The sequence below is a fragment of the Papio anubis genome, chromosome 2 (genome assembly GCF_008728515.1).
Source record: "Papio anubis isolate 15944 chromosome 2, Panubis1.0, whole genome shotgun sequence".
Lineage (NCBI taxonomy): Eukaryota > Metazoa > Chordata > Mammalia > Primates > Cercopithecidae > Papio > Papio anubis.
Genome location: NC_044977.1, coordinates 171,536,036 through 171,562,627, shown reverse-complemented (window position 1 = coordinate 171,562,627; position 26,592 = coordinate 171,536,036). Strand labels below are relative to the sequence as shown.

Here is a 26,592-nt window from a genome sequence, read left to right as displayed (position 1 = left end):
CACAGGGTAGGTTAAAACAGGAGCATTAACATGTATATCACTTCAGACATACACAGTCACATTCATTTCAGATACACACACACACATATTCTTTGCTTATGTACTATATACCTATTTGAAAACCACATTGGTACCAGCCTGACAGAAAACTAAAAGGGAAATGCTTGGAAGACAACAATGAAATTATGTTCTGTCACATACCTTGCCACTCCTCTAAGATGTAAGGAAGTTCAAGTGTGATCGATTACACTACAATTTAGACAAAACCCTCTTTTTCTTAATAAAATAATGCTTGGCTTACTCAGAATTTTGCTGTAAAGAAATTTTTCTGTTTTGTTTCTTACAGGTATGCACCATATGAACAGCCTCAAAATAACTTTGAAACCGATTTAATCCTCACTGTGTGGGTTTTCTTGTTCCTAAAAAGAAAGAAAATGCCATGAGCCTGCATAAAATTGTGTGGAGGAGGTGATGGGAAAGTGGTAAGCTTTGCTGCCAGGTGGACCTGAATTTGAATCTCTCTTCTGCCACTTACTAATGGCCATAGAGTTTCATTTCTCTGAGCTCTAGTGTTTCTTTGCTGAAAATGAAGATAATCCTGATTCCTGTTGGTAAACCAGAGACAACGTTTGCAATTTGCCTGACACACAGTAAGTGCTCAATAAATGATAACCAACGCTCACCTCCACCTTTCCCCTCCTCCCACAAACACATTTCCCTTCCACCTTCCTTAATCTAAAGCACAGTTTGTTGTTTTTTTTTCTGAGATGGAGTTTTGCTCTTGTTGTCCAAGCTGGAGTGCAATGGCGCGATCTCAGCTCACTGCAACCTCCGCCTCCTGGGTTCAAGAGATTCTCCTGCCTCAGCCTCCTGAGTAGTTGGAATTAACAGATGCGCGCCACCACGCCCAGTTAATTTTTTGTATTTTTAGTGGAAACTGGGTTTCACAATGTTAGCCAGGCTGGTCTCAAACTCCTGACCTCAGGTGATCTGCCTGTCTTGGCCTCCCAAAGTGCTGGGATTACAGGTGTGAGCCACCGTGCCCAGCTGGGCAGGGGTTTTTAGCCAGCACCATTTTGTCTTTCACGGGACATTCTGCAACATCGGGAGACATTTCTGGCTGTCACAACTGGGGGCTGCTCCTGGCATCTATAGGTAGAGGCCAGGGACGCTACACAACATCTCACAATGCCCAGGGCAGGCCCCTTCTCCACAATGAAGATTTATCTGGCCCCAATTATAGATAGTGCTGAGGTTGAAAAACCCTGATCTAGGCTAAGGATACTACTGGTGGGGAGACTCTGGGACCAAAGAGTGGGAACAGCAAAGAAAATACTACAGCTCTGGAGAAATGGCAACTGCAGAGTGCTACAGTGCAGACGGTATGAGCTCAGTTCCTAATTCTGCCTCTTACTAGCGGTCACTTGTCCTTCCTGATCCTCAGTTTTCTCATCTGAAAAATCGAGATGACAATCACGCTTACTACATTGCAGGGTTTACACTTCGTAAACTACAAAAAGTGTAAAAACATATACAAAGAATAGCTAATGCTTTATTATTAGACTATCTGGGGAAAAGGGGACTAAGTTCGTATCAATAATGCGACTAATATGGTCACCACAGAAAACAACAGAACCATCTCTAGAGTCTAGTCAAACAACAGTAATCGCTAACACTCATGGAGCATGCACTGTAGGCTAGTCATGCCCCTTCACTCTATTCTAAGCATTTTTAATCTACTAATTCATCTAATCCCCAGAGTGACCCAATAAGAGAGTAATTCTTGGCCAGGCACGGTGACTCACGCCTGTAATCCCAGCACTTGGGAGGTTGTGGCGTGTGGATCACTTGAGGACAGAAGTTTGAGACCAGCCTGGCCAACATGGTGAAACCCCATCTCTACTAAAAATACACACACAAAACAAATTTGTGGTAGTATGCGCCTATAATCCCAGTTGCTCGGGAGGCTGTGGCAGGAGAATTGCTTGAGACCAGGAGGTGGAGGTTGCAGTGAGATGAGATCGCACCATTGCACTCCAGCCTGGGCAACAGAGCAGGACTCCGTCTAAAAAAAAAAAAGAGAGAGAGAGAGAGATTCTTAGTATTTCTTTTTGACAGGCAAGAGGAAACCAGAGGTATAGTGTGGTTAGGTAACTTGTTCAAGGCCATACAGCTGGTAAATAAAGAGTGTGGACTTGAACTTAAATGGTCTTAAGTTCAAGGGACTGGGTCTGACCCCCATGCTGAGAGAAGAGTATGACATCCCCTCTTAGGACCGTGCAGGACTCCTGTCACAAGAAGCTGTCCCTGGCAGGGAGTTTTACAGTATGCAGGGTATGTCTAAGTCAGACAGACAGACACACTGTTATCCCAGCATAAAGAACAAAAGTAAAACTGGAAAACTCAAAAGAAAGAAGTTAAGGAGTCAGAAATAATGCCGTTTTTTCTTTCCAGTCAGAGCAATAAAGTAGGAAAGTCCCCCAGAAGCAAACACAGGAATTAGAAGGCACCACAAACACACCCACTAACCCCTTCTGCATCTTCCCTGCTGAGAACCCGGCCCTCAGCAGGGAGAATGGCAGCAGCTAAGACCAAGATTCCAAAGGCCTCTGGCGGCAGTCCAACGGCGTGTGGCTGAACACCGTCAGGAGCAGTCACTCAGGCCAAAGGGAGTCTGCACAACCACCAGCTTCAGGGCTCTTCGAGGAGGCAGAGGAGGAGGGGACTCTGAGCCCCAGCCCCTATGCAGGTTCTCCTTCCCTCACCTGAAGGCCACATATATTTCCTTAACCAAAATTTATTTGGCATATGAATGAACCCAATATCCAGAATTGGCTGTGCAATAGCTTTTCTGTCACTGTCTACAGAATTAGCATGCCCCATAGGCTGGGCGCGGTAAGCCAGCACTTTGGGAGGCCGAGGTGGGCAGATCACGAGTCAGGAGATAGAGACCATCCTGGCTGACATGGTAAAACCCCATCTCTACTAAAAAATACAAAAAATTAACCGGGCGCGGTGGCGGGCACCTGTAGTCCCAGCTACTCGGGAGGCTGAGGCAGGAGAATGGCGTGAACCCGGGAGGCGGAGCTTGCAGTGAGCCGAGATTGCGCCACTGCACTCCAGCCTGGGCAACAGAGCAAGACTCCGTCTCAAAAAAAAAAAAAGAAAAAAAAAAAAAAAAAAGAATTAGCATGCCCCAAAAGAGGGGCTGAATGACTATCTTCCCAAGATGTCTGGGGGTTGGCAGGGGAGGTGAGAGAAGTAGACAGTGAACATCCTTAGTGTACCCTCTAGTTGGCTAATATGAAAATTATATTACTGCTGGAGCTGAGCATAATGCATCAGTTCAAAGCATGCACTTGATATTTCATTTGAAAAGATTCTGGGCCAGGCGCGGTGGCTCAAGCCCCTAATCTCAGCACTTTGGGACGCCAAGACGGGCGGATCACCTGAGGTTGGGAGTTTGAGACCAGCCTGACCAACATGGATAAACCCCATCTCTACTAAAAATACAAAATTAGTTGGGTGTGGTGGTGCATGCCTGTAATCCTAGCCACTCGGGAGGCTGAGGCAGGACGATTGCTTGAACCCAGGAGGCGGAAATTGCGGTAAGCTAAGATCATGCCATTGCACTCCAGCCTGGGCAATAAGAGCAAAACTCTGTCTCAAAACACAAGCAGAAAAGATTATCAAGTTTCTATATAGAACTGTTCAAATTACAGGAATGCTGCCTTGTTGGTTATTTTTTTCTTTCAGAGCAGTGATTCCTAGATATGAGAAAGCTAAGAGTTTCAAAGTACTTTAGCATTATTTCTTTTTTAAAAATGTTAAGAAAATTTTGAAAAAATAATTCAAAGACATTTTCACCAACTTTCCAACTGAGAGCAGTGCCTCAAGGTTCAGGTCTTTTTTGTATATTCCCGAAACTTGTCCACCTTGTCTATAAGATAAGTTGTCTGAGGCATATAGTTGGAAGTGTGAACTCGGGAGTCGGCCTTCCTGGATTCAAATCCTAACTCTCCTACTTACTGGCTGTGTGACTTTTGGAAAGTTACTTAACCTCTCTGAGTCTCAATTTCTGCTTGTATAAAATGTCTATTCTTCATTGAATCATTGCGAGCATTAAATAACATCATTATAAAGTAGTTTGCACAATGCCTGCCACATAAGTGTTACACAAGCAGTTATTACCATTATTGTATCATGCTTATGTTGATGAATCTCAATGCTATTCACCTTCTCTTCTTTCCCCTGACTTGACTTGGTGACCTTCACTTCCATTTTCCCTCTCAAAATAATTTTCCCTTCTGATGTACCTAAGAAATTCTCTACAAGCTAATGTGAGGAAAGCAAGTCATGTCAGTTTTCCCTCTCTCAACTATCCTTTCCTTCCCAGGCCCACAGGCATTAATCTGAAGTGTTCTCACTCCTAGTAGGTTTTCCTGGCCGATCCCCAATCCAGGCTGCCTAGCCCCCTCAGAAATGACTTCTTTAAACCCCTCTTTACCACAGCGACCTCTCATTCGAGAGCCTTCAATTGCTGTTCAAAACCCAAAGTCCCAAACCATTGCATGGACTAAGGTGGGTGGGGGAGTAGAAGGCAGTGATTATCAGTCAGCAACATCCACCTGCTGACAAATATTTATTGAGCACCTGCCAGGGACCAGACCCCTTGATACATGCTGGGTTATAAAGAAGTTAGACTACACTGTCCCCTGCCCACGCAAACAGTAACTGAGAAATGCCACAGACCAAACACGGCCCCAGCTAGAAAAAGGATCTGATGGGGGTCAGAGGCTGTCATGAGTGGATGTGTTACTAGCACACACAAAGATTTTGGTGGCCTTGCCTTTAAATGCTCAGGGCTGAAGGAGTATCCAGTACATAGCAAAAGTTCAATCAGTGTTGGTTAAAAAAAAAAGAATGAAAAAAAATGAAATATGCATACAAATCCTTACATGTGATGTGAAATAAATACTTTCAGCCAGTTCAGTAGAATCTGCCAACAGCACACTTTATATGGCGGGGGACAACTTGAGGGGTGTTTTCATACACATTACCCCATTTGCTCCCTCTTGACAAAAGTGTGAAGAGCAAGGATCATTAACATGATCAGTTTTCTTCTTCTTTTTTTGATCTCCATTATTCACATGAGGAAACTGAAGCTTAGAGAGGTTAAATGACTTGGCCAAGGTCACACAGTTAGGAAATGAATTCAAAGTGAGTTCGCCCCCTGAATCCACATAGAAGATTAGTATAAATGAGAAACCAAGTACACATTTCTATTCCTCACAGTCCTATTCATTTTTTATGTTTTAAGGCAGGGTCTGCAAATTTTATAAATGGTCAGATAGGAAATACTTTAGGCTTTGTGGGCTGTCTGGTCTCTGTCACAGTCACTCAACTCTGCCACCATAGGGGAAGGCAGTCACAGACAAAATGTAAATGTATAGGTGTGGCACATTCCAAGAAAGCTTTATTTACAAAATCCAGATTTGGTGTAGTTTTCACCCCGGCTTTAAGATAAAGGAAATCAAAACTATTCCTCCTAACAGAGACTGCACATGTTACTATAAAATTCATGTGTTTCCTCACTTCCAGGGTAAAGACAGAGGATGACAGCCATATGTCACAGAGACGTGGGCAATATTTTAAAGATACGAACACTACTGTGTGTTGTAAGGGCTACGCATTTTCTTCAAAACCTCATGTATACATTTTTATTAGTTAGGGAGGTCAATATGTCCACCATAAATACATTTTAAAATTCCTTCCCACATATTCTGTCTATTGGGATTATTTATCATGCTTTGTTCCCTGGCGTAGAGCCAGGGAGAATATGGGAGTTTTAATACCTTTAATCCATTACATGGATTTTTTTAGAGCTCCATAAGACAAAATGAAATGCACTCTCATGGTCATATATGCAATAAACCCGGTATGTCACTTAATATTTCATGTCCCATTTTATATTTCAGTTGTAACTGTTCCCAGCTTTCAACATCCAAAATGACACAATTCCAGCCATCTTTTTGCTCCAATTTTTTTTGTTGTTGTTTAGAGAACTCCTGACAATTTATAAATAATAAATCTCACTGTGGACTTTGAGGGGCAATTATTATTGCTCTCTGATATTCCTTATTATTTTTTTGAGAAGGAGTCTCACTCTGTCGCCCAGGCTGGAGTGCAGTAGCACGACCTCAGCTCACTGCAACCCCGTGCCTCCGGGGCTCAAGCAATTCTCCTGCCTCAGCCTCTTGCGTAGCTGGGACTACAGGCGTGCCCCCACCACGCCAGGTTAATTTTTTGTATTTTTAGTAGAGACAGGGTTTCACCATGTTGGCCAGGCTGGTCTTGAACTCCTGACCTCAAGTGATCCACCTGTCTCGGCCTCCCTAAGTGTTGGGATTACAGGTGTGAGTCATGCGTCCAGACTGCTCTTTGATATTCTGAAGAAGTGCTGAAATAACTGTCTACTGACATATGCCACCCAGTTTATGGCAACGTCGTGAACTGGTCATGCTTATTTTAATTAGGCCATGTTAATCTTGTTTTGAAAAAGAGGTGCTTGGCTGGGCACGGTGGCTCATGCCTGTAATCCTAGCACTTTGGGAGGCCGAGGCGGGCAGATTGCCTGAGCTCAGGAGTTCAAGACCAGCCTGGGCAACACGGTGAAATCCTGTCTCTAATAAAATACAAAAAATTAGCCAGGTGTGATGGCATGTGCCTGTAATCCCAGCTACTCAGGAGGCTAAGACAGGAGAACCACTTGAACCCGGGAGGCGGAGTTTGCACTGAGCCAAGATTGCGCCACTGCACTCCAGCCTGGGCGACAGAGCAAGATTCTGTCTCCAAAAAAAAAAAAAAGAAAAAAGAAAAGAGGTGTTCGTTCATTTCTCCAGCTAGTTGATATGGTTAACACTGGTCTCTAAAGATGGTCTGCTCAATACACCTCACCTCCTGTAATGCAATGGGTCTTTTTTTTCTCAAATTGCTTGTAAAACTCACTCATAAATCCACAGGAGCCCAAATGTGAACACCACCTGCCTATCACCTGCACACACCCTCTTTTATTTTGTGATGCAGATGTTTGCTTATAGGGCTGTTGTATTTTTACTTGTTCCTCCAGGAGATAAATTGAATCTTCCTCCCCATACTGGACACTGCAATTCAAAATAATAGCAAAAGACCTGCAGGTAATAGGCCATAATACTCACTTGATACCCACTAAAGGAGGGTTTAGATCACTTGTTCTCTGTTACCTTTCATGAAACATCTGTTTCATATGAGCCACTTAAAAGTGTATACATCTGTAAATAATAAGCCTGTATGTGTACATAATTTAATGAATTAGGACATAAAAAGGAATTGAACAGTAGGGGCTCAGCAATTAGAAGAACTGCCCATTTTGTTAAAAATGTATTATTTCCAGCTTTCACTTGGAAACCATTTTATTATTCTGTGGATTCTGAGGCTTCTAATCTTCCCCATCCCTCTTCCCTGCAAAGAAAATAGAAATTTATATAGTTGGCAAAGAGAAGGAACCCTACATTATACAAACTCGAGTTGGGAACTTTGGACTTGCTTTCTCCTACTCGGGAGATTCAAGGTAGGTATTTGAACCTCTCCATGCCTAGGAATCTGCATTTGTAAAGTGGGGTTAACAGTGCCTTTCTCTTCAGGCTGCTCTGAGGACTAGATGACATGGTTCATTTTAAGCACCTGACACATAATAAGCACTTACTAAATATTAATTATGATAGTGATTGTTTTACTTTAATAAAAATCAATCACAATTTTAAATCAAGGGAGTGCGGAAGCAAACCGTGGTTCAAAAGTTTCTCTTGATAGTTGTTTTAGCTATTTATTTATTTTATTATTATTATTACTTTTTGAGACAGAGTCTTGCTCTGTTGTCTAGGCTGGAGTGCAGTGGTGCTATCTCGGCTCACTGCAACCTCTACCTCCTGGGTTCAAGTGATTCTCCCACCTCAGCCTCCCGAGTAGCTGGGATTACAGGCACCTGCCACACGCCCAGATAATTTTTGTATTTTAGTAGAGACAGGTTTTCACCATGTTGGGCAGGCTGGTCTCGAACTCCTGAGCTTACCTGATCTGCCCACCTCAGCCTCCCAAAGTGCTGGGATTACAGGCATGAGCCACTGCGCCTGGTCCCTTAGCTTATATATATATATATATATATATATTTTTTTTAGACGGACTTTCTCTCTGTCGCCCAGGCTAGAGTGCGATGGCGCGATCTCAGCTCAGTGCAACCTCCACCTCCCGGATTTTAAGCGAATCTCCTGCCTCAGCCTCTCGAGCAGCTGAGATTACAGGCATGCTTTAGCTTTATTTTTATTTACTTTCTTCACACCATTTCTAGGCATAGACCAAAAAAAGGGGAGGGAGGGGACAAGAGGGAGCAATAATGTCCTGGTTAACAGGAAGTACCATCAGAAAATCTATTTCTGTGACACCAAAGTAAGTGCCAGAAGCCTAGGGAAATATTCCATTCTCATGTTTCCAGGCCAGTTTGCCAGTAAATGCACTTACAAGGGCTTACATACCTTGCCATCCCAGCCAAACTGAACCTCCCACGTTTTTGACAGCCCCCATCAAGTTTACTTTAGGTGTTTTGAATAACCAAAAAATATTAGCTCACTTGAGATGTTCTCAATTTCATTTTCACTGAACTACACTCAGCATACTCCGGAGTACCTACTGCGCGCCGTGCTCTGGGTTATGAGCAGAGGATGAGTGTGAGCAGGAGAAGGCACCTGGGGGAGAGCTCATGGTATTTCCTAGAAGGCAAACTGAGGCTTCCATAGAATATGGCCAGTTCCTCTCTGCCTCCCTGAAGTTTGTTGAAATGTTCAAGCTGAGTTGATAGCTTGAAAATGTTGGAAGATACTCTGCCCATCTCAAAACTAAGCAGGTGTGGAGCACAGAAATAGACATCGTATGTCACCATGATTTGATTGCTACAGGGAATGTAATTCCCGCCCACTGAGATTCTGCAAAAATCTTGGTTTAGCTGTGTAAACTAAATGTTAGCAAAACAAGTGCTAAATATTTGCCAGGCCCCAGGAAAAATAGTTCCACCCAGAAGGAAAAGGAGTTAAACAATGACTGAAATCACCACCCTACAGCATTCTGTTTACATTTTCCTGCAGTCTATTTACCGGCTACATAAAGGGATAATTAGAGCTTGCTAATAGCCATAGGAGAGAAGAGTAAAGGCTGAAGGGAAAAAGGAAATAAACAAAGGGAATGAACAAATATTGAAAGAATAATAATAGCTGAAGTATGCAGAAGTGAATTGTGTAATACAGTAGCCACTAGCCATGTGTGGCTATTGAAAGTTAAATTAATTAAAATAAAATAAAATTGGCAGTTCCCGCCTGTAATCCCAGCACTACGGGAGATCAAGGTGGGTGGATCACGAGGTCAGGAGTTTGAGACCAGCCTGACCAACATCGTGAAACCCCGTCTCTACTAAAAATATAAAAATTAGCTGGGCGTGGTTGCACACAGCTGTAATCCCAGCTACTCAGGAGGCTGAAGCAGGAGAATCGCTTGAACCTGGGAGGCGGAGCTTGCAGTGAGCCAAGATCGAGCCACTGCACTCCAGCCTAGGCAACAGCGCGAGACTCTGTTTCAAAAATAAATAAATAAAAATAAAATTAAAAAGTCACTTCCTCAGGTGTATTAACTGCATTTCAAATGCCAACAGCCATAAATGGCTAGCGATTACGATATCAGACAATGTAGAATTATAGATCCTTTCCATCATCGGAAACTTCAAAGTAGGAAGTTCTGTTGAAGGGCACTGATGTTGAGTATATTAAAGGGTTGCTTATTAGAACATACATGTGGGTTCAACCATAGTTTACTGAGGATCATAGACCAAGTACTAGATTAGCACTGGGAAAGCAGAGGTAAAAAGCACAATACCTGACCTCAAAGGCTTCGCAGTTTAGTAAGGAGACCCAGTCAACAATACAAAAACAAAACAAAACAAACACATGCAAAAGGGGAAAAGGGTGGGAACACCGAAAAGAAACCTGGTAATTTTAATGGTAGCTATGGTAGTAGGTACCCAGGTGTTTGCAGTAAAGTTGTTGTAACTTTTCTGCATTAAAAAAAAATTCATAGTAAAATATTGGGGAATTGGGTTTCCAATTGAGGCTCTCTGACGCCAGCGCCACCTCTAGCTTGCCGAGCTCTGGGCGAAGGAGAAGGGGGAAAGTAAGGAGGTGTCCATACCATGGTTCCTACAAAGCACACTACTCAAAAATCCACCCGTGGAAAAAGCACCCAGGAAGAAACTGGCCACAAAAGGCCCTTCTCGAGAGTGCGCCGTCTACTGGAAGGGTGGAGAAACCTCATTGTTACAGGCCTGGGACTGGGGGACTCAGTGAAATTAGGCCCTACCGAAGTCCACTGAACTGATTTGCAAACTTCCCTTCCAGTATCTTGGTGCGAGAAATTGCTCAGGACTTTAAAACTGATCTGAGCTTCCAGAGCGCAGCTACTGGTGCTTTGCAGGAGCCAAGTGAGGCCTATCTGGTTGGCCTAGGCACCAACCTGTGTGTTATCCACATCAAACGTGTAACAATTACGTCAAAAGACATCAGCACACTGTGTATGTAGAGAATGCGCTTAGGAGTCCCCTATGATAGGAAACATTTCATTCTCAAAAAACAAAAAAAAACCACCAAAAAACAAAAATTATCTTCTTCCTGTTATTGGTAGTTCTGAATATTAGTTTTTTGTTTTTGTTTTTTCCAATGCAGTCAAAAGGTACCTAAGTATATGATTGCAAGTGGAAAAATAGGGGACAGAAATTAACTATTGGCAGTTTTTCCATTTTCATTTGTGTGTGAATTTTTAATATAAATGTGGGGATGTAAAGCATTAATGCAAATCAAAATGTTTCAGTGAACAAGGTTCAGGAGTTCAATTTTATAATAATTACAAATAAATCTGTTGAATTTTTCTGGACAATGCTAGCATTTGGTTTTTTGGTTTTTTTGTTTGTTTGTTTGTTTTTTGAGACGGTGTCTCACTCTGTCGCCCATGCTGGAGTGCAGTGGCGCGAATCTCGGCTCACTGCAACCTCCGTGTCCCGGGTTCAAGCAATTCTCCTGCCTCAGCCTCCTGAGCAGCTGGGACTACAGGCACAGGCACCACCATGCCCAGCTAAGTTTTGTATTTTTAGTAGAGACAGGGTTTCACCATATTGACCAGTCTGGTCTTGAACTCCTGATGTTGTGATCCACCTGCCTTGGCCTCCAAAGTGCTGGGATTACAGGTGTGAGACACCATGCCTGGCCTGAAATTTTTTAAATAATTTTTTTTTTTTTTTAAACAGGATCTCACTCTGTTGCCTAGGCTGGAGTGCAGTGGTGCAATCCTGGCTCACTGCAGCCTCAACATTCCGAGGCTCAGATTATCCTCCCACCCCAGACTCCCAAGTAGCTAGGACTACAGGTGTGTGCCACCACGGCCAGATAATTCTTTTTGTAGAGACAGGATTTTGCCATGTTGCCTAGGCTGGTCTCAAGTGCCTAGGCTCAAGTGATCTGCCTGCCTCGGCCCCCTAAAGTGCTAGAATTTCAGGTATGAGCCGCCATGCGAGCCTAAAGCAAGTTTCTTCTTGACAACTGTGTTTATATATGAAAACAACCTATTTACTGAGCATCATGTGTCAAATACACTCTCTTATTTAAGGCTTTAAGACTGATCTTAAGCTTTCAAGGTAGATATTATGGATTCATGTTAAAGATTAAAAAAGAAAAAAAAAGAAAACAGAGGCAACCTGAGCACAAGCTTCCACAGCGGAATTACAAGTGCACAAAGAGAATCCGCTAACCATACTGTATGTATCCTGCAAAATTCATGCTGCACTGCATCACCTGTTAGCATCTTACAGATGAAGATCTGCTTCCACTTAGAATGCACTACATGACTTCTAGCAAGTCACTTCAATTTGTCCCTCCGTCTCTATTTCCTCAAAATATATAATTCAGCAACAATTAGATTTCTTTTTTTTTTTTTTTTGAGGCCGGAGTCGCTGTATCTCCCAGGCTGGAGTGCAGTGGGCGTGATCTCGGCTCACTGCAAGCTCACGCCTCCGGGGATCCGCCATTCTCCGCCCTCAGCCTCCCAAGTAGCTGAGACTACGAGGAAAAATTACCACCACGCCCGGCTAGTTTTTGTATTTTAGTAGAGGAGCCGGGGTTTCACCATGTTATGGGATAGTCACAGTCTCCTGACCTGAAGTGATCCACCACTTCGGCCTCCCAAAGTGCTGGGATTACAGGCTTGAGCCACCGCGCCCGGCCGACAATTAGATTTCAAACAAAACAGGTAGAACATGGTATATAAAAATTCAAAATACAGAATACATTTCATTTAAGACATATCTGAGCAGGTCACAGTGGCTCACACCTGTAATTCCAGCACTTTGAGATGCCAAGGCAAGCAGATTGCTTGAGCCCAGGAGTTTAAGACCAGCCTGTGCAACATGGTAAAACCTGTCTCTCCAAAAAAATAACCAGGTGTGATGACACACACCTGTAGTCTCAGCTACACGGGAGGCTGAGGCGGGAGGATCGCTTCAGCCCAGCAGGTTGAGGCTGCAGTGAGCTGAGATCATATCACTGCACTCCAGCCTGAGCAACAGAGCGAGACTCTGTCTCAAAAAAATAAAAAATAAGACATATTTGAAGTCATTGAAATAAGAGAATTATCTGAGAGGCCAATGAGATCCACTATGATTCATGTAAGTTTCACTAAATGGTAATGGTTAACTTAAGTTTGGGATCCTCTACATGTGATAGTTAAATTATGTAGCAAATAAAAAAACATTAATTCGACTTTACTATCAGAAAGTTTTCTTTCTTCCTCTTTGTCTTTTATTTTTTTACTTTGGTAATGGAAGACAAAATAGCTCCGTTTAATGAAGAGACACTCTCTAGCACAAACACTTAGCACCCATCTTTAGATGAGGGTTACCAGTAAACTAGAGCAACACGAAAAGCCCCGTTTCCCATCTCTCATCTTCTTGTGACTCTTCAGTAAATACCAGACTAATCCTGCTCTGAACCCCCTGAGCTACAGCAGTGACTAGGCCAGCGTAGACTTCAACAGCAAACAGGATGTAAAAACAAAAGGGCAAGAGTAAAATAGCCTCATAGTTTGGGCAGAGTTTCCTCCACAATGTAAAAGACTAGTTTATAGTAGAGAAAATAATGTAATCAGAGGAAGCTATGTGAGTTACAGTACTTTACCTCTCTTTTTCCTACCTCTCCCCTAAACCAAAACACTTGGTGGTGTTTTATTCTTGGGATTATTAGGGCATAAAACATTTTTCAGGAATTCTTCACCCAGCTGATAGGATGACAAACTCCTGAAGCCGAGGGCCCCCAAGTGAGTAACAGCACATGGAGGCAAGAGAAAAGCCCTTCATGGGACTTGAAACCACACTCTGTCCCTTGCAATCCATGTTATTCACCTTCCCTGAGCCTCCATTTCCTCATCTGTAAAATGAAGATATCTCACTTATAGGGTTGTGAGGATTAACTGAAAATGAGTATGTTGTCATTAGAGTAGCATTTCATTAAATATTGAACCTGCCAAAAAACTAAAAGCCCCACAACTGTTCTTCAATTTAATCATTTTCAGAAGACAATACTTTCTTTCTTGTTATAGCGCATATATGCTACGATGGTTATGGTGGGCATTCTTTGCCTCTCTCTCCCAAACTGAAAGGTAGTTATTGAAACTGGGCTGGCCCTGCGTCTGCTTCACCAGTAGAATAGAGTGAAAGTGACTGAATACCACTCTCTGGGTCTAGCCTTTAAGAGGACTGGGAGCCTCTGCCGCCTCCTTCCTGGAAGGCTCACTCTGGAAATGCTCTCTCTCAGAATACTGCTGCCATGCTGTGACATGCACAAGTCACACGCAGATCCCGCAGAGCTCTCACCGACAACCAACACCCACCGCCAGCCATGAGAGCAAGCCTTTTTGGATTTCCAGCCCAGTTTAGCCCTGGATGATTCAGCCCCAGCTGACAGCACGCAGAGCAGAGGGTCTGCCCAGCAGAGCTCAGCCCATCCACAGAATAATGTCATAATAAATTGTTAGACCAGGAAGTTTTGGGATGGTTTGTTACACAGCTATCAGTCACAGAAATCATAGAGAAATAAGTGATTTTTAAAAATCCAACAGAATCAAACCCATCCCCAAAGAACACGATTACTTAACAAGCTCCAGAAACATCCATATGTAAGTCTTCAAGGAGCTAGTTTGGAAGGTGTGCATTTATTCCACTGTTTAAGATAGGTTTAGAACTCCTCTTTGTGAACTACTTTTAGAGATGATCTATGAGGCCTACACACAGAAAAACTTCACGCCCGCTCCACTGTGACAAAAATGTATAATCCACTTGATCACCCACCATATAAACCAGCTGTGGTTCCTGGCAGTTCTTAGTTCTTTCCATTATCAATCTCAGGTTCAAAGACATGAGGAGATTTCTGGGTTTGTTATAAGGGGGTTATGTGACAATGACTTGTGTACACAAGTTCTTCCCATTATATCATGAGTTCAGAGGGAGAAGGGACAGTGTCTGATTCATCTTGGTGTCCCCCACAGATCACATCAAGGAGCCTGGCACATGGCAGACACCCAAGAGCCATTTGTTGAATGGCACATTGCAAGAGCTAATCCATCAATGAGCAATAAAAATGTACAGTGCCACGACAGCATCTTTGGGCTAAGTGTATTGTGACAACTTTGAAGGTAACAATGCTCACTTGTAAAAGTCAATTATTTGCAAGAAATCTGGGGATCTGGTAAATGGATGCCCCTGAATCAGGCCACAGTGCTACCTGACAAACAGAAAGGACTGCCACCTAGGTTATGAGCTATAGACCGAGGAATCATTTCACCAAAGAAAAGAGATACCTACTTTAGATATGACCAAAAAAAAAAAAAAAAAAAAGTTTACTATTAGCAAAGGCACGTAAGCCACAGGTGTCATGCCAGAATCAGGGCAGAAGGCCTACCTGGTGACTTCCATATGTTTTCAAGACAAGAATAGAATCTTAATTTACATGATCTCTAATCCTTCTACAAATCCTGCAATGCAGACACTATTATTCCCATTTCATAGCTGTAGAAACCAATCCCGTGTCAAGGCAGGCTACTTGCATTATCTTGGACCATCAATCAGGCCATGATGGGAAGCAGAGGTGGAGAGATGCGTGGAAGGGTAATTCTGAGAGGATTAGGGAGAAGCAGCAGTAAAACTCTTGGAAAGGGAGAACTTTTCACAGCCTCTGCTGAGTGCAAAAATATTATTATACCCCCTTCTCTAGAAAGGCCTTGAGGTACAGGTGATAGCATAAGCTCTGGAAGAGTATCTGCAACTTCAGCTTCTGCCCGAACTATAAGCCCAGCATGGGTTTCTGGAAACTCTTGCCCAAGAAGTAGAGAGATGCCTTGATCATCTGCATCCCCCAACTTTCCCTGCAAATCCAAACCTGTTCATCCTACCTCTAGTTCTTATTTTTCCTCTGATAAGCAGGGCCCCAGTGAACAATTAAAGCTTTCAATAAATAATCTCCAAGCACATTCATTTGATTGACTGTTATTTGATACAGCAGTTAGTTTCAATGGGGCAGTTAATATTGATCACATAAAGTACTCCAGACAAACATGAAACAGTTCCAGAACTCCATGGATTATTACCCTTTATCTGCCAGTCATCTGGGTTACTTGTAATGGTCACGGAATTTAAAATCAATAATAACAATTAGTGTTCTGTACACCAAAATGGATGAATCATGTGAAATGGGTTTTCATATAAAATCAAAGGTAAAGCAGGCCGATAGAATGGGGAAAAAGCTCTCTGAATTTCCAATGCACATTTGGCAAGGCACTTTCATGCAAATCCTCAAAACAGGAAGCAAGAGCGAAAGAAAGGTGTTCAGGAGAAGATGTGGCCATAAAAAGGCATATGAAACCCCTGACGATCTTAATCCAAAAAGATGAAGCGTAAAAGATAAAAGTGATCAAAATGAGTTCTAACACATGTAGTAAAATTAATGGAACCGGTAATTTACTTCCTTGGAGATGTGTGTCTAGCTACCTTTTTCAGCTTTCAATTTGTAGGCATTAATCGTGATTTTTTTTGTAATAAAATGGCAACAACGGTATTTTAGTAGCTCCATGGCACCACTACTGTAATATAATGTATATATAATTAAAATGCAAAGCAACAGAGAAATGTTTCATCATTAAACTGTAACCAGCGCACTATGTGAAATCATCCATTCCAAAGACTTGTTTTTCATCAATTATTTGTTATTTATCTGATGTAAATATAAAAAGGACTAATTAAAATGTATGCCTTTTTATACAGCTTCTTGTCATTAAAGCCAATGAAAGCATTCTGAGGACCATAATGAAATAATTATGTTTGCCTTTAAGAATTCTCTTCAATAACACATGGCAGTACTGAGCTAAATTAAAACATCAGGAACTGAATTTCGCTGCCTCCATTTCCATTTTAGTTAATTAAACCCCCAAGCTTTCCAATAGACCAGACCCTAAAAAATCTTTTGAAGCTGAAATGGCCTTCAGATCATCGGCCTTTTTATAATTATGGACTTTGATGACATGACCAAAGTACTGTAGCCGTTGAAAGCTTTAATATTTTTGAGAAGACAAATTTATTACATGAGGTCTTCATTTGCTCTGGAAATGGGAAAAAAATTGGGATGTGATCCAAATCTTCACTCCCTAGTTAACTGATGCACTCATCTTATTTGTTCTTTTACCTTCACAGTATTTTGAATTTAGCTATTTTTTTGACTTGACAAAATTTTATTCTATGATGAACAGTAATTTATCAATAACATAACAAACATTCCACTAAATATGGGTCAAATTAGACAGTGATTCTTTGTCAAACACTAAAACTTAAAAAATAAGAAGCAATCTTTAAGATGTCAGTGGACTGAGGAGAATCTGCGAATTTTAAGAAATAAAATCCTTCTGTTTGAATTTCTCCTCCTCCAAACCTCAAATCAGATACTTTGGAAGGCAAAGAATAGAATAAAGTAAAATAAAAATAAATCTGGGTTTAAGAGAAAGGGAAGAAGGAAAAAGGTGAGGAAAACTGCTAAGTGGCTTCAGGGCTGGTAGCAAATGAAATGGCTTTAGCAATGTTGTCATCTGATGCAGATGGGGGTGGGAACTTTGTACTTTAAAAAGTAAACAGAAGGGCGGGCGCGGTGGCTCATGCCTGTAATCCCAGCATTTTGGGAGGCCGAGGTGGGCAGCTCACGAGGTAAGGAAATCGAGACCATCCTGGACAACATGGTGAAACCCCATCTCTACTAAAAATACAAAAATTAGCCAGGTGTGGTGGCACATGCCTGTACTCCCAGCTACTTGGGAGGCTGAGGCAAAAGAATCACTTGAATCCGGGAGGCAGAGGTTGCAGTGAGCCAAGATCGCACCACTGCACTCCAGCCTGGGAGACAGCGCAAGACTCCCTCTCAAAAAAAAAAAGCAAAAACATTAAGAGTACCAAGGATTAACTCTGACAACGTGAATCCCCTCACATTTTGTTCTATATGGAGAGTTGGCGAGGTTTGTGAGTGGATCATATTTGGTGATTGCTGGATAGCCTGTCTAATGAGACATCAGCAGTAAATTGTTGACAGCTGGCAAACAAATACCTATTCTATGACAATGTGAAATTACAATTATAATCTCAGAATCCACTTTTATTAAACTACTTTATTCCCCCTAGTTTTTCTTTGTTCTCTCCAAAGAAATCTGCTTTTGGAAATCGGGGACATCATCACCCACTATCACCCCTGTAAAAATCAGTTTTCTTCTTTCTCCCTCCCCTGAGCTGGTTCAGTTCTTCAGCTGCTGGGGGAGGCCCAGAGACTCCTGGAATCCCTGAGCCCTGACTAGAGGAAATGCTTGGCCAGGTTGAGTCGCCTTGCTGACGTCAGTTCCTGTTATCCTCGCCTTATCGCGCAGGGGGCAGAGAGTCTTATCGTACTAAATGGCCCCCTTGTAGCTCCCCCACCTTGCAAGGCCAGAGAAAAAGCAAGTCAGCAGTTCCACTGCCTGTTTGAATTCCCATCTAAGAAGCTCTGAAAGCTCAAGACAAAATGCCAGTAGACTTAGGCTCTTCTGCTTCCTAGGTAGAGAGAACTTTTGCAACTTTATTTTTCATTCATTTAAAGGGGTTTGGGGAGTGGGATGGGACAGAGATCATGCTTTTTAATGATGGGGTAAGGAAGCTGGGAATGAAAAGAGGAGAATTCAGGGCAACATATTGACTGATAAGGTTGTGTTATTAGATCTTACAGATGGGGCAGGTTATCTCATCTCCTATTTAACAAGAGGTACTTAGGCCAAGCCACTTACAAGCACGATACTGATAAATCTGAAACCTGAGTTAACTCTACTTTTCTCCCTCCATCACCCCAGCTCCAACTTTTTAAGAGGAAGCTGGTAAGGGCTGATACAGATTTCTTCATAACAATTTAATTCTACTCCCTCCTCCCCACCCTGTCCACGCACACACAGGTGCTAGAGTGAGAACCACAGCCCAGTCCATTTTGCAAGGAATGCCTTCTATTCACAGATCTATAGTTTGCTACGAAAGCAATTCATGTTCATAAGAATGACCCAGAAACACAAGGCGATCTTCAGACATAATGTAAAAATTCAGCTGTGAGAGCTCTACTTATATGGACTATAGAATCCAAACAAAGACTTTCTGTGCCACTCCTGGGTTCAACGGGCAGCCTAGGAGATGTTGTAATATTAAATATCTGGCATATTTCAATGATTTATGTGGGAACCGTGCAGGACATTTGAAAGTGGGTTATTCTAGAAAATCAGAGATATATGATTGTCATAACTACCCTGTAATTTGAAAGGCAAGATTCTATCTACATTAATATCTTTGGAAAGGTTTTCAGCCAAGATTTTTCTGATTAACCTTCATCAAAAACTCCCATTTCTGAAATAATCTATTTAATTGATAGTTAACTGAATTTGTATTAGAACATTTAAAGTATAAAAATGTCATTTAAGGATAAATTTATGGCACTTACACATAACTCAAACTGTATAGAAGATTCTAAGATGTTTTAAAATGAACACTGCATTTATTGTTCAAGTCCTGTGTGACTTGAAAAGAGTTTTGTATTTCGCATCTTGGTTTTTACATCGCAATCTTCTGCCCAAAGAGTAACTTAAAATTCGTAGCTTTTTCTAAATTATTGATTTAAAAAATTATAAATTCCTTGAGAGCAGAATTTATAATCTTTGTTATTTATCATGTATTTCCCTTCTCAGATAGAGTTTAATGATATTTGTGGAATGTATAAAGGAGAAAACAGGTTCTCTTTCCTTTTCAGCCACCTCAAGGCTTAACATATGTTGAAGGTAAATTATAAGCATCTGATATCCAGAAGAACTTTCTTTTATTCTTACGCTTTAGACAAAAGTGCACAATACCCTCGGGTTGTACATATCAGCGCCAGGCTTCTAGAAATGAGAAGGAAACTTCTGATTCAGGCCAGCTAGCCTATCAGAAATAGCCATTCTGGTCATTTATCTATTAAGGAAAAAAGACCTGATTCAATGTAAGGGCTTTACATTATTGGCTGGCAAATCAAATTCTAACTAGAGCTTCCAAATCAATTCCATAGCTTAAGTTTAGGCAAGCAGATGTCTACCTTTCCTACTGTTCGGTTTTTTGATCCATCCTTTTCTGGCAATAAAATTTAAACGTATGCTTTTTCTTTTCTAAGTTGCACATCAATACTCACTCCCTTGTCAAATGTGCCAATTTATCTGAATATTCACAATGTGATTTCTTTTTTTCTACAAGGGAGGAAAACTTTGAATCTTTCACTTGTTTTCAAACAACCCTGCCTGCACTCTCTTTGTGATTTAGGGAAAAGTCCCTCTTTTTCTCTTCTTTCTGATGGCATTAGTTACCACTGTCATGTGTCCGAGAAGCAGAAAATTATGTCCTACTTTAGAAAAACAATTGGGCCTTTTCACTGAAATATTTATTCAAAACCCCATTCAATTCATACGGTGGCTGTCAGTCTTTATTTAGTCTTTCTTTCAGAGGGTATCTTTGATTTTGCCACTTTGACCCCAATTTATATCTCACTAGGAGAGGATTTAGATACTGTTTAATACTTGAAATTTGGGTCCCAGGGCTTTGAAAAGAGGCCTTTTCTCATTCCCTAATCAAACATCACTACTGTTTGTTTTAAAAATAATTTCTTCTCATTAATGGGCAAAATCTTATTTCAAAAAGAAAATATTTTTTTTTAATTTTTGCTTTTGACATGTTGAGTAGGGAGAAAAGACAGGGAAAAAGGCCAAGAAGTTGTCACACTCGTTATTTCACCAAAGTAACTATATTTAGACCACAAAATATTAAGATTTATCCTATGCCCACTGAGCAATTAATGTTGAAAACATCTGGAGCCGCCTAAAACCAAGATAATCCTGGAGGCATCTGAACAGAAATTCAGTGACTCCTATACCTTCCAGGGGCAGTCGTCAATCGTAATATTTAGACCACATTCCCTTAGTAGTCCCCTAATCCTGACTTTGAATGCTTATAACAAGCAATTCACAGACACTACTACAAATGGCAGCTGGCTGGCATATCATTTTTCTGCCTTTAAAATTAAAAAGAAAATAAAGGGAATATTTTAACACCTTTCAAAGTGAGCTTCTGGCGGTGTGCTCCATGTTCAAAGGTCTTACTTTATTTACTATGCATACACACACACACCATAAAAAAAATTCTCAAAGCAGAAAACAGTTTTGGTTGGAATTTAGTACTTTTTCTTCTTTGCCCACTGTTTCCTCTGTGTTAAAAGCAAAAACAGATCTGCTTCTCGTCAAAATAGCCATTAAGTAAAATGGAAAAGGTTGTGGTTATGTTCTTACTTACACAAATGTAGCCCTAATATGCTTTTATTTCAAAAGTTCTAACTAGCTATACCACCCTGAACCAAACACTGCGTGGCACAGACATTTGTTAGAATCTTTAAAAAAAAAAAAAAAAAAAAAAAAAAAAAAAAAACCAAAAACAAAACCTTAATCGCTAACAACTGACTATCATAAAGTGGTTTATGGAGGGTAAAGCAACTCTGCAATGGCACAAGCAATATTTACATTTTATTCATTTAACCTAAAGTTGGGGTATGGGATTCAAACTCTTGTGAAACTGACCACAATAAGAACTAATTGCCCTGCTTACAAAAATAAGACACTGGAATTTCTGAAATCCCTTTGTCAAATGCCTTTATTTACTTTGTCTAATGCAAGTTTCTTTGATTAGCTAAACTTTGCTGTTATCAACACTTCTTGCTTATCGGCTAGTTTTAGGCGAATGACACATTCACCGCTCGCTCTCCCTAGATAAAGCAAATCCCTTGTTTAACTTGTCCAAGAACAAACAAAGCTTTTCCCCCTACTCTTACAACTTAATAGGCATGTTTGGAGGGTTAATTACAAAAGGAAGAATGTCTACATGTAAAAACTCTATTAGGTCTAATAACTTTTGGCGAGGATCCTGAGCATTTTTTTTTCCTTCTGTTAAAAAATATGTTTCGTTACAACTTTAACAAGAAAAAGTTTCAGAGAGCCCCAGTTCCCTGGGATTCCAACAGAAATTGTTCATACTGTTTTAATTGCCACAAAGAGGACAGGTCTGAAAGGTCTCTTCTTGGATTAGAAGATTATTTTGTAACTCAAGTTTCTTTGAGTTCTCCAGAAATAAAATAGGCACCAAAAAAGAAAAGGCATTTGGGGAGCAGCTGAAGATTAAGGCGCCTACTGAAAACGATATTCTTTTTGCCCTGCTTATGGCTCTACAAAATGTTAAGTCAGACAGCCAGGCTGTTGGCATCAAATGGTTATTGATTTTTCAGCTACAAACCTGTTGATTTCCTGGCCCAAGAAGCAAGTCTTTATTCTTAAGAAAAAGTTTCAGAGAGGGCAATTTAAATCCTGTCATTGTTCCCTCTCTCCTTTTTCTTCTCTCTTTAGATAAGCCACCATGTTATTAGGAAAACTCAATTTCTTCCAGTTAAACTTTGACCTCTTTGAAAACAAAGATTTAAAATGTCATTTTCAGGCTAATGCTCCAATGAATTGTCAAATAAAGTACTAAAAACATTTTGATAGATAGCTGAGCCATTTATCTAAATCACTGTCAGGGCGGTACAGCATCCTGCAGGCTCCCACTACAGCCACCCGAAGGTGGGATTTTCTGGGACTCCTGGTCATTTCTCAAGCCTGCAGCCAGGCTACTGTTGACCAGATGCGTACCTCGGCACTGTGTCAGCATCAGATAACAAAATAGTCAATATATTTTTTTTAAATTGGGCTATCCCACTTATATTTCCTTTCCTTTAACTGATGTCCATGTTCCAGGCTGAATTGCAAGATATGAAAATAATGGATGGCTCAGCCCAAGGGGTGTTCATTGCCAGTAGTTTTCTAGCAAAACAGCAACTTCTTAGACCAACAAAGTGACTCGGAAAGGTGGCAGCAGGGTCAATGCTAAGAAATATTGCCTTTCCTTAGCAAGGAAAACATTGGAAGCGGCAGCTTGAACTGGTGGTTTATGAACTTCGGGAGCAGCAGCCACCTTAATTAAACTAAATTCCTTTCAAGGAAAATGTCATATTTTAATTACTTTGGACTGTTGGAATACACAAGGGGTGGAGGAACCTATACAACTAGTAGCTAATCCAAAGAACAGTAAAGTTAAATTTCACTCTGCACACATTTTAGTAAAAACTGCAAAATGGGTCAAATTGCCCTACTTGAAGAATGTTTTAAAGTCTTGTGGTCACCCTCTACTCCCCACCCCCCACACTTTTATGCATATTTTCAAAATTGTTTTCAACAGACTATAAGGTTGGTAAGGAGAGGAGCATGGGGGCGGGAGGGGTTATTTGGGAAGAAAACATCTAACAGGAAATTTTCAGCAAAGGGAATCAATATGCATGCCAGCATATCACACCCCTTCAGCATTAAATCATTAAATCCTTTGTCTTGCTACCAATGCAGTTTATTTCCAATGTCTTTATTGCATGCAAGAGAGACAATTTTTTTTTTTTTTCTTGGTAGAAGAAGGGAAAAAAATAAACCTACATTGAGCAGTGTGCCGATGCTGCCATTCGGTTTGGGTCAATCCACTGAAGCATGCTTTGAGAGCTTTCTCCTGGAGCATGCAGGAAGACGGACTCGCAGTGTAGAAATCCAGGATTTGCCCAGGACTCACTGACAGAACATCCATACAGTCAAACATGATCTCCCCTGCACTGAATGTCTGCAAAAGTGCTTATCCTCTAGGTGTGGAGGCAAATGGCATAGAAAAGTCCACCCAACTCCATCAAACTCTGCCCCTTTTTTGGCACGTAGGCTGTTGGTCTTTTTCCCAGCCCCGAATCATGAATTATGACAGACAAGCCAGCTAAAAGCCTGTAATTGATCCAAATGATCATTTACCATTTTCCAGGCTTGCTCGGCCAATCCAGCCGGGGCGGGGGGTTCCCAGAAAGATCCCAAGTTCTCCTTCCAAGTAAATGCTTGCAAAAAGCCTTCCGAATGCGTTCCGGATCCTACCCCGACGGTGCCCAGACAAACCCTGCTCGGATCGCTCGCGTTCTCGGCATCCCAGTCCTCAAACAGCTCGCATGGGGGAATTCTGGTCCCCCCTTTGGCAAAGAATAGACCCTCCTGCCTCTGAACAGCTCACTTCCTACTACTTCTGTCACACAGAATGAAAGATTGAATTGCCTAATATATGCGAGTGAACTTTCGGTGAACCCTACCCGGGCTGCTAACCTTCAAATGACCCAACTAGTCTGACATCACCAACTCCCAGGATTCTCACAGAGCTTAAAAACTCCCAGCAGCCCTGCAAAAGCAGACAGCCAGCGAGGCAGGCAGCGAGCGCACAAGCCGGCGCTTTCTTTCCTATTTCTCACCTTAAAAACAATACAAGAAGTGCTTTTAAAACGAGCAGGGGAGGAGCCGGGACGCTGCTCCTGGCTCACGTTGAGCACCAACTTCTCTCCCTTTACGCCTTTTTATTTGCGGCGGCTTAGCTTGGAAAACAGTGTTTCCCCCCCGCCCCCCCCCCCACCCGCGCCCGTTCGCCTCCCGCCCACCGCCTCGCCCCCCAGCCTACCCTTTAAATTCCTCTGTGCGCCTTTCTGTCTGTTAAATTCCTTATAACTTATGTATTTTTCCACTCCAGAAAAAAGCACATGCAAGCCCTAAACTGTAGAACAGAGAATGGCTACCCCTTGGGAAAGGCTTGAGTTGGGAAACTTTCCATTCCACAGTCTTTCTCTCTTTCTCCCTCTTGCAAGCCCCTGGCTGAAGTGACTGCATTCGTTTGCTCTGCAATCCAGCTTTCGGGATTCGTTTACTTTGAGAAATCCTTTCCAGGTTCTATGCAACATATGGAGTAGTCAAGAATTAGTTACCCCTGCCCCAAACACACAAGTCACACAGAAAATGAGATTTTAGATCTGGACTTGAAGAAACAATATAGTGGTCAAGAGCATGGACTGGGGAATCAAACTGAACTAGATTCCAATTCCAGGTCTGCCACTTACCAGCTGTGTGTTCTGGGACAAGTATTTAACTTCTTCGGGCTTCAGTTTCCTCCTCTATAAAATGGGCATATAATACTACCCACCTTGGTGGTAACTGGGAGGACAGAAATAACACTTGTATGGTGCTGGGTAAATATCATGGAACAAATGTTAGCTGTGACTCATCCTCATATTGTTCAACTGGGGAAACAACAGCCGGGGGAGATGGGACCCACCCAAGGTCACACGGCTCACAGCTGTGACTAGAACCCAGCTCCCTAGGATCAAAGTCCAACGTGAAAATTACTTGCCTGTTCCCATATCCTTGCACCCCAAAACGCCATGTTGGTTGGTTGCCTCTCTCATCATACACCTACACACATCCCACCACATAATTAAACACATATTTTGTAAGCTCGTTTAAGTATGACAGTTTTATATTTTAAAGGACCAGTTTTCTCTCGTACCAGCCCCTGCCCAATCCTTTTATTAAAATACAGTAATTTTAAGGGAAAATGATTTTTTAGATCTCTGACACTGACCCAACCTACAGGAAGAAGAGTCTTTCCAGCCAGTCTTAAAACACTGAGAAGGATAGATGCAATATTTACAAATAAACCCAGCCGGATGGAGAGCTTTAAAAGGGAGAGCCAATCTACCCTGCAGCCATTTTGCACAACTTGCTTAAAGGATGCAACATACATCAAAGAAAGGAAACTCTGGGGAGGAATTTAAACACCCTGTCTTCTCCACTGCCTCTCTAGTATTTACTTATAGTTCTCCCACAAAACAGGGCAGGCAAGAGGGTAGGCAGGGAGGGACAGTCTCCTTGCCCAACGCAGGCAAGAGCACTGCTCCAGTCTCCTTTTTGTGGATAGTGTTGGAATGTGCATTGGCATCCAGGCCTTTTAAAAGCCTGTCAGGGGGCACCCCACCCCATGCTGAAACACTGCCCTGTCTAGCGGAGTTGCTAAGTGGCACTTGTGGTGTAACATGAAAAGTATGCATCGCACACACTTACCAAGTCAAAGATCCTTTTATGAAGGTACATTAAAACAATTTTCAGCCCAGCAAGCTCAGTTCTTGCTATTGAAAAGTTCAGGGCAATAAAGGGGTGAGATTTTTGCTGAATCTGTGTTTGTTATTTTTTTCCCCTCTCTTCTCTCTTTTATATGGCCATCATTTTGTAACAGAGACTTATTATAAGAAAACCTTTAACTACAAAGAAAACACATTTTAAGCAAGGGAACACAGAGGAATTTACAAAACATTTTAACACACTGTCATTAAGGTAGTTGTAAAGATACACAAAGCACTACATTATGTGCCAATTTCTACTTGGTCCATGAGGCTTATGACTCCAAATGCTTATTTAAGGTCCTTAGAGTTCCTTGGAAACTGAGCTCATTTAGACCGGATAATGGAGGGGGATGAAAGTTGTTAGACAAGAGTAGAGGAAGCAGCTATATTGAAAGTACAGCAGGAGAAACTTAAGTGAGAGATGGGAAACATGGCATCACTGACAGGTATGTGTATACAAGGATCTGTTATCCAGGGGAAGCTGCTGCACATTCTTGCTTAACATCTTTTCAAAGAGTAGAGATGCACTGGTCCCAGGGAAGTGAAGATGGGGAGGGATGTCCTCAAAATTCTGTTCATTCTGATTTCTTAAGCTACGGAATCAGCCTCATCAAGGGAGAGCACTGCTTCCAAATTTCTTACCTCTATACTGTATCATTGCACAAAAATAACAACATTAGTGTGTCCCTCCATGTGTGTGGTAAAGGTTGGGTGACTCGATGTTTTCTTTCTTTGTGTAAGAAAATGTAAAATATGTAATTACCTTAAAGTTCTCAACTGAGAAATGAACTTGGGCCTTGAAATGAATAATCAG

At 41.7% G+C, this 26,592-nt stretch overlaps 1 protein-coding gene across 3 annotated transcripts in view; it reads right to left on the bottom strand.

Moving 5' to 3' along the window:
• RARB (retinoic acid receptor beta) overlaps nucleotides 1-26,592 on the bottom strand; it is a 771,255-nt gene that overhangs the window by 147,011 nt on the left and 597,652 nt on the right. Inside the window, exon 1 of one of the 3 annotated variants that reach the window (XM_003895181.4) lies at nucleotides 23,245-25,739. The exons of 1 other annotated variant lie outside the window; for it this stretch is intronic. In XM_003895181.4, the coding sequence (XP_003895230.1) occupies nucleotides 23,245-23,401 (157 nt within the window). In that variant the 5' untranslated portion in view covers nucleotides 23,402-25,739. Of the gene's footprint in view, nucleotides 1-23,244; nucleotides 25,740-26,592 lie in introns of those variants that run through there. One more of the 3 variants, XM_009201805.3, reaches the window with a different exon arrangement.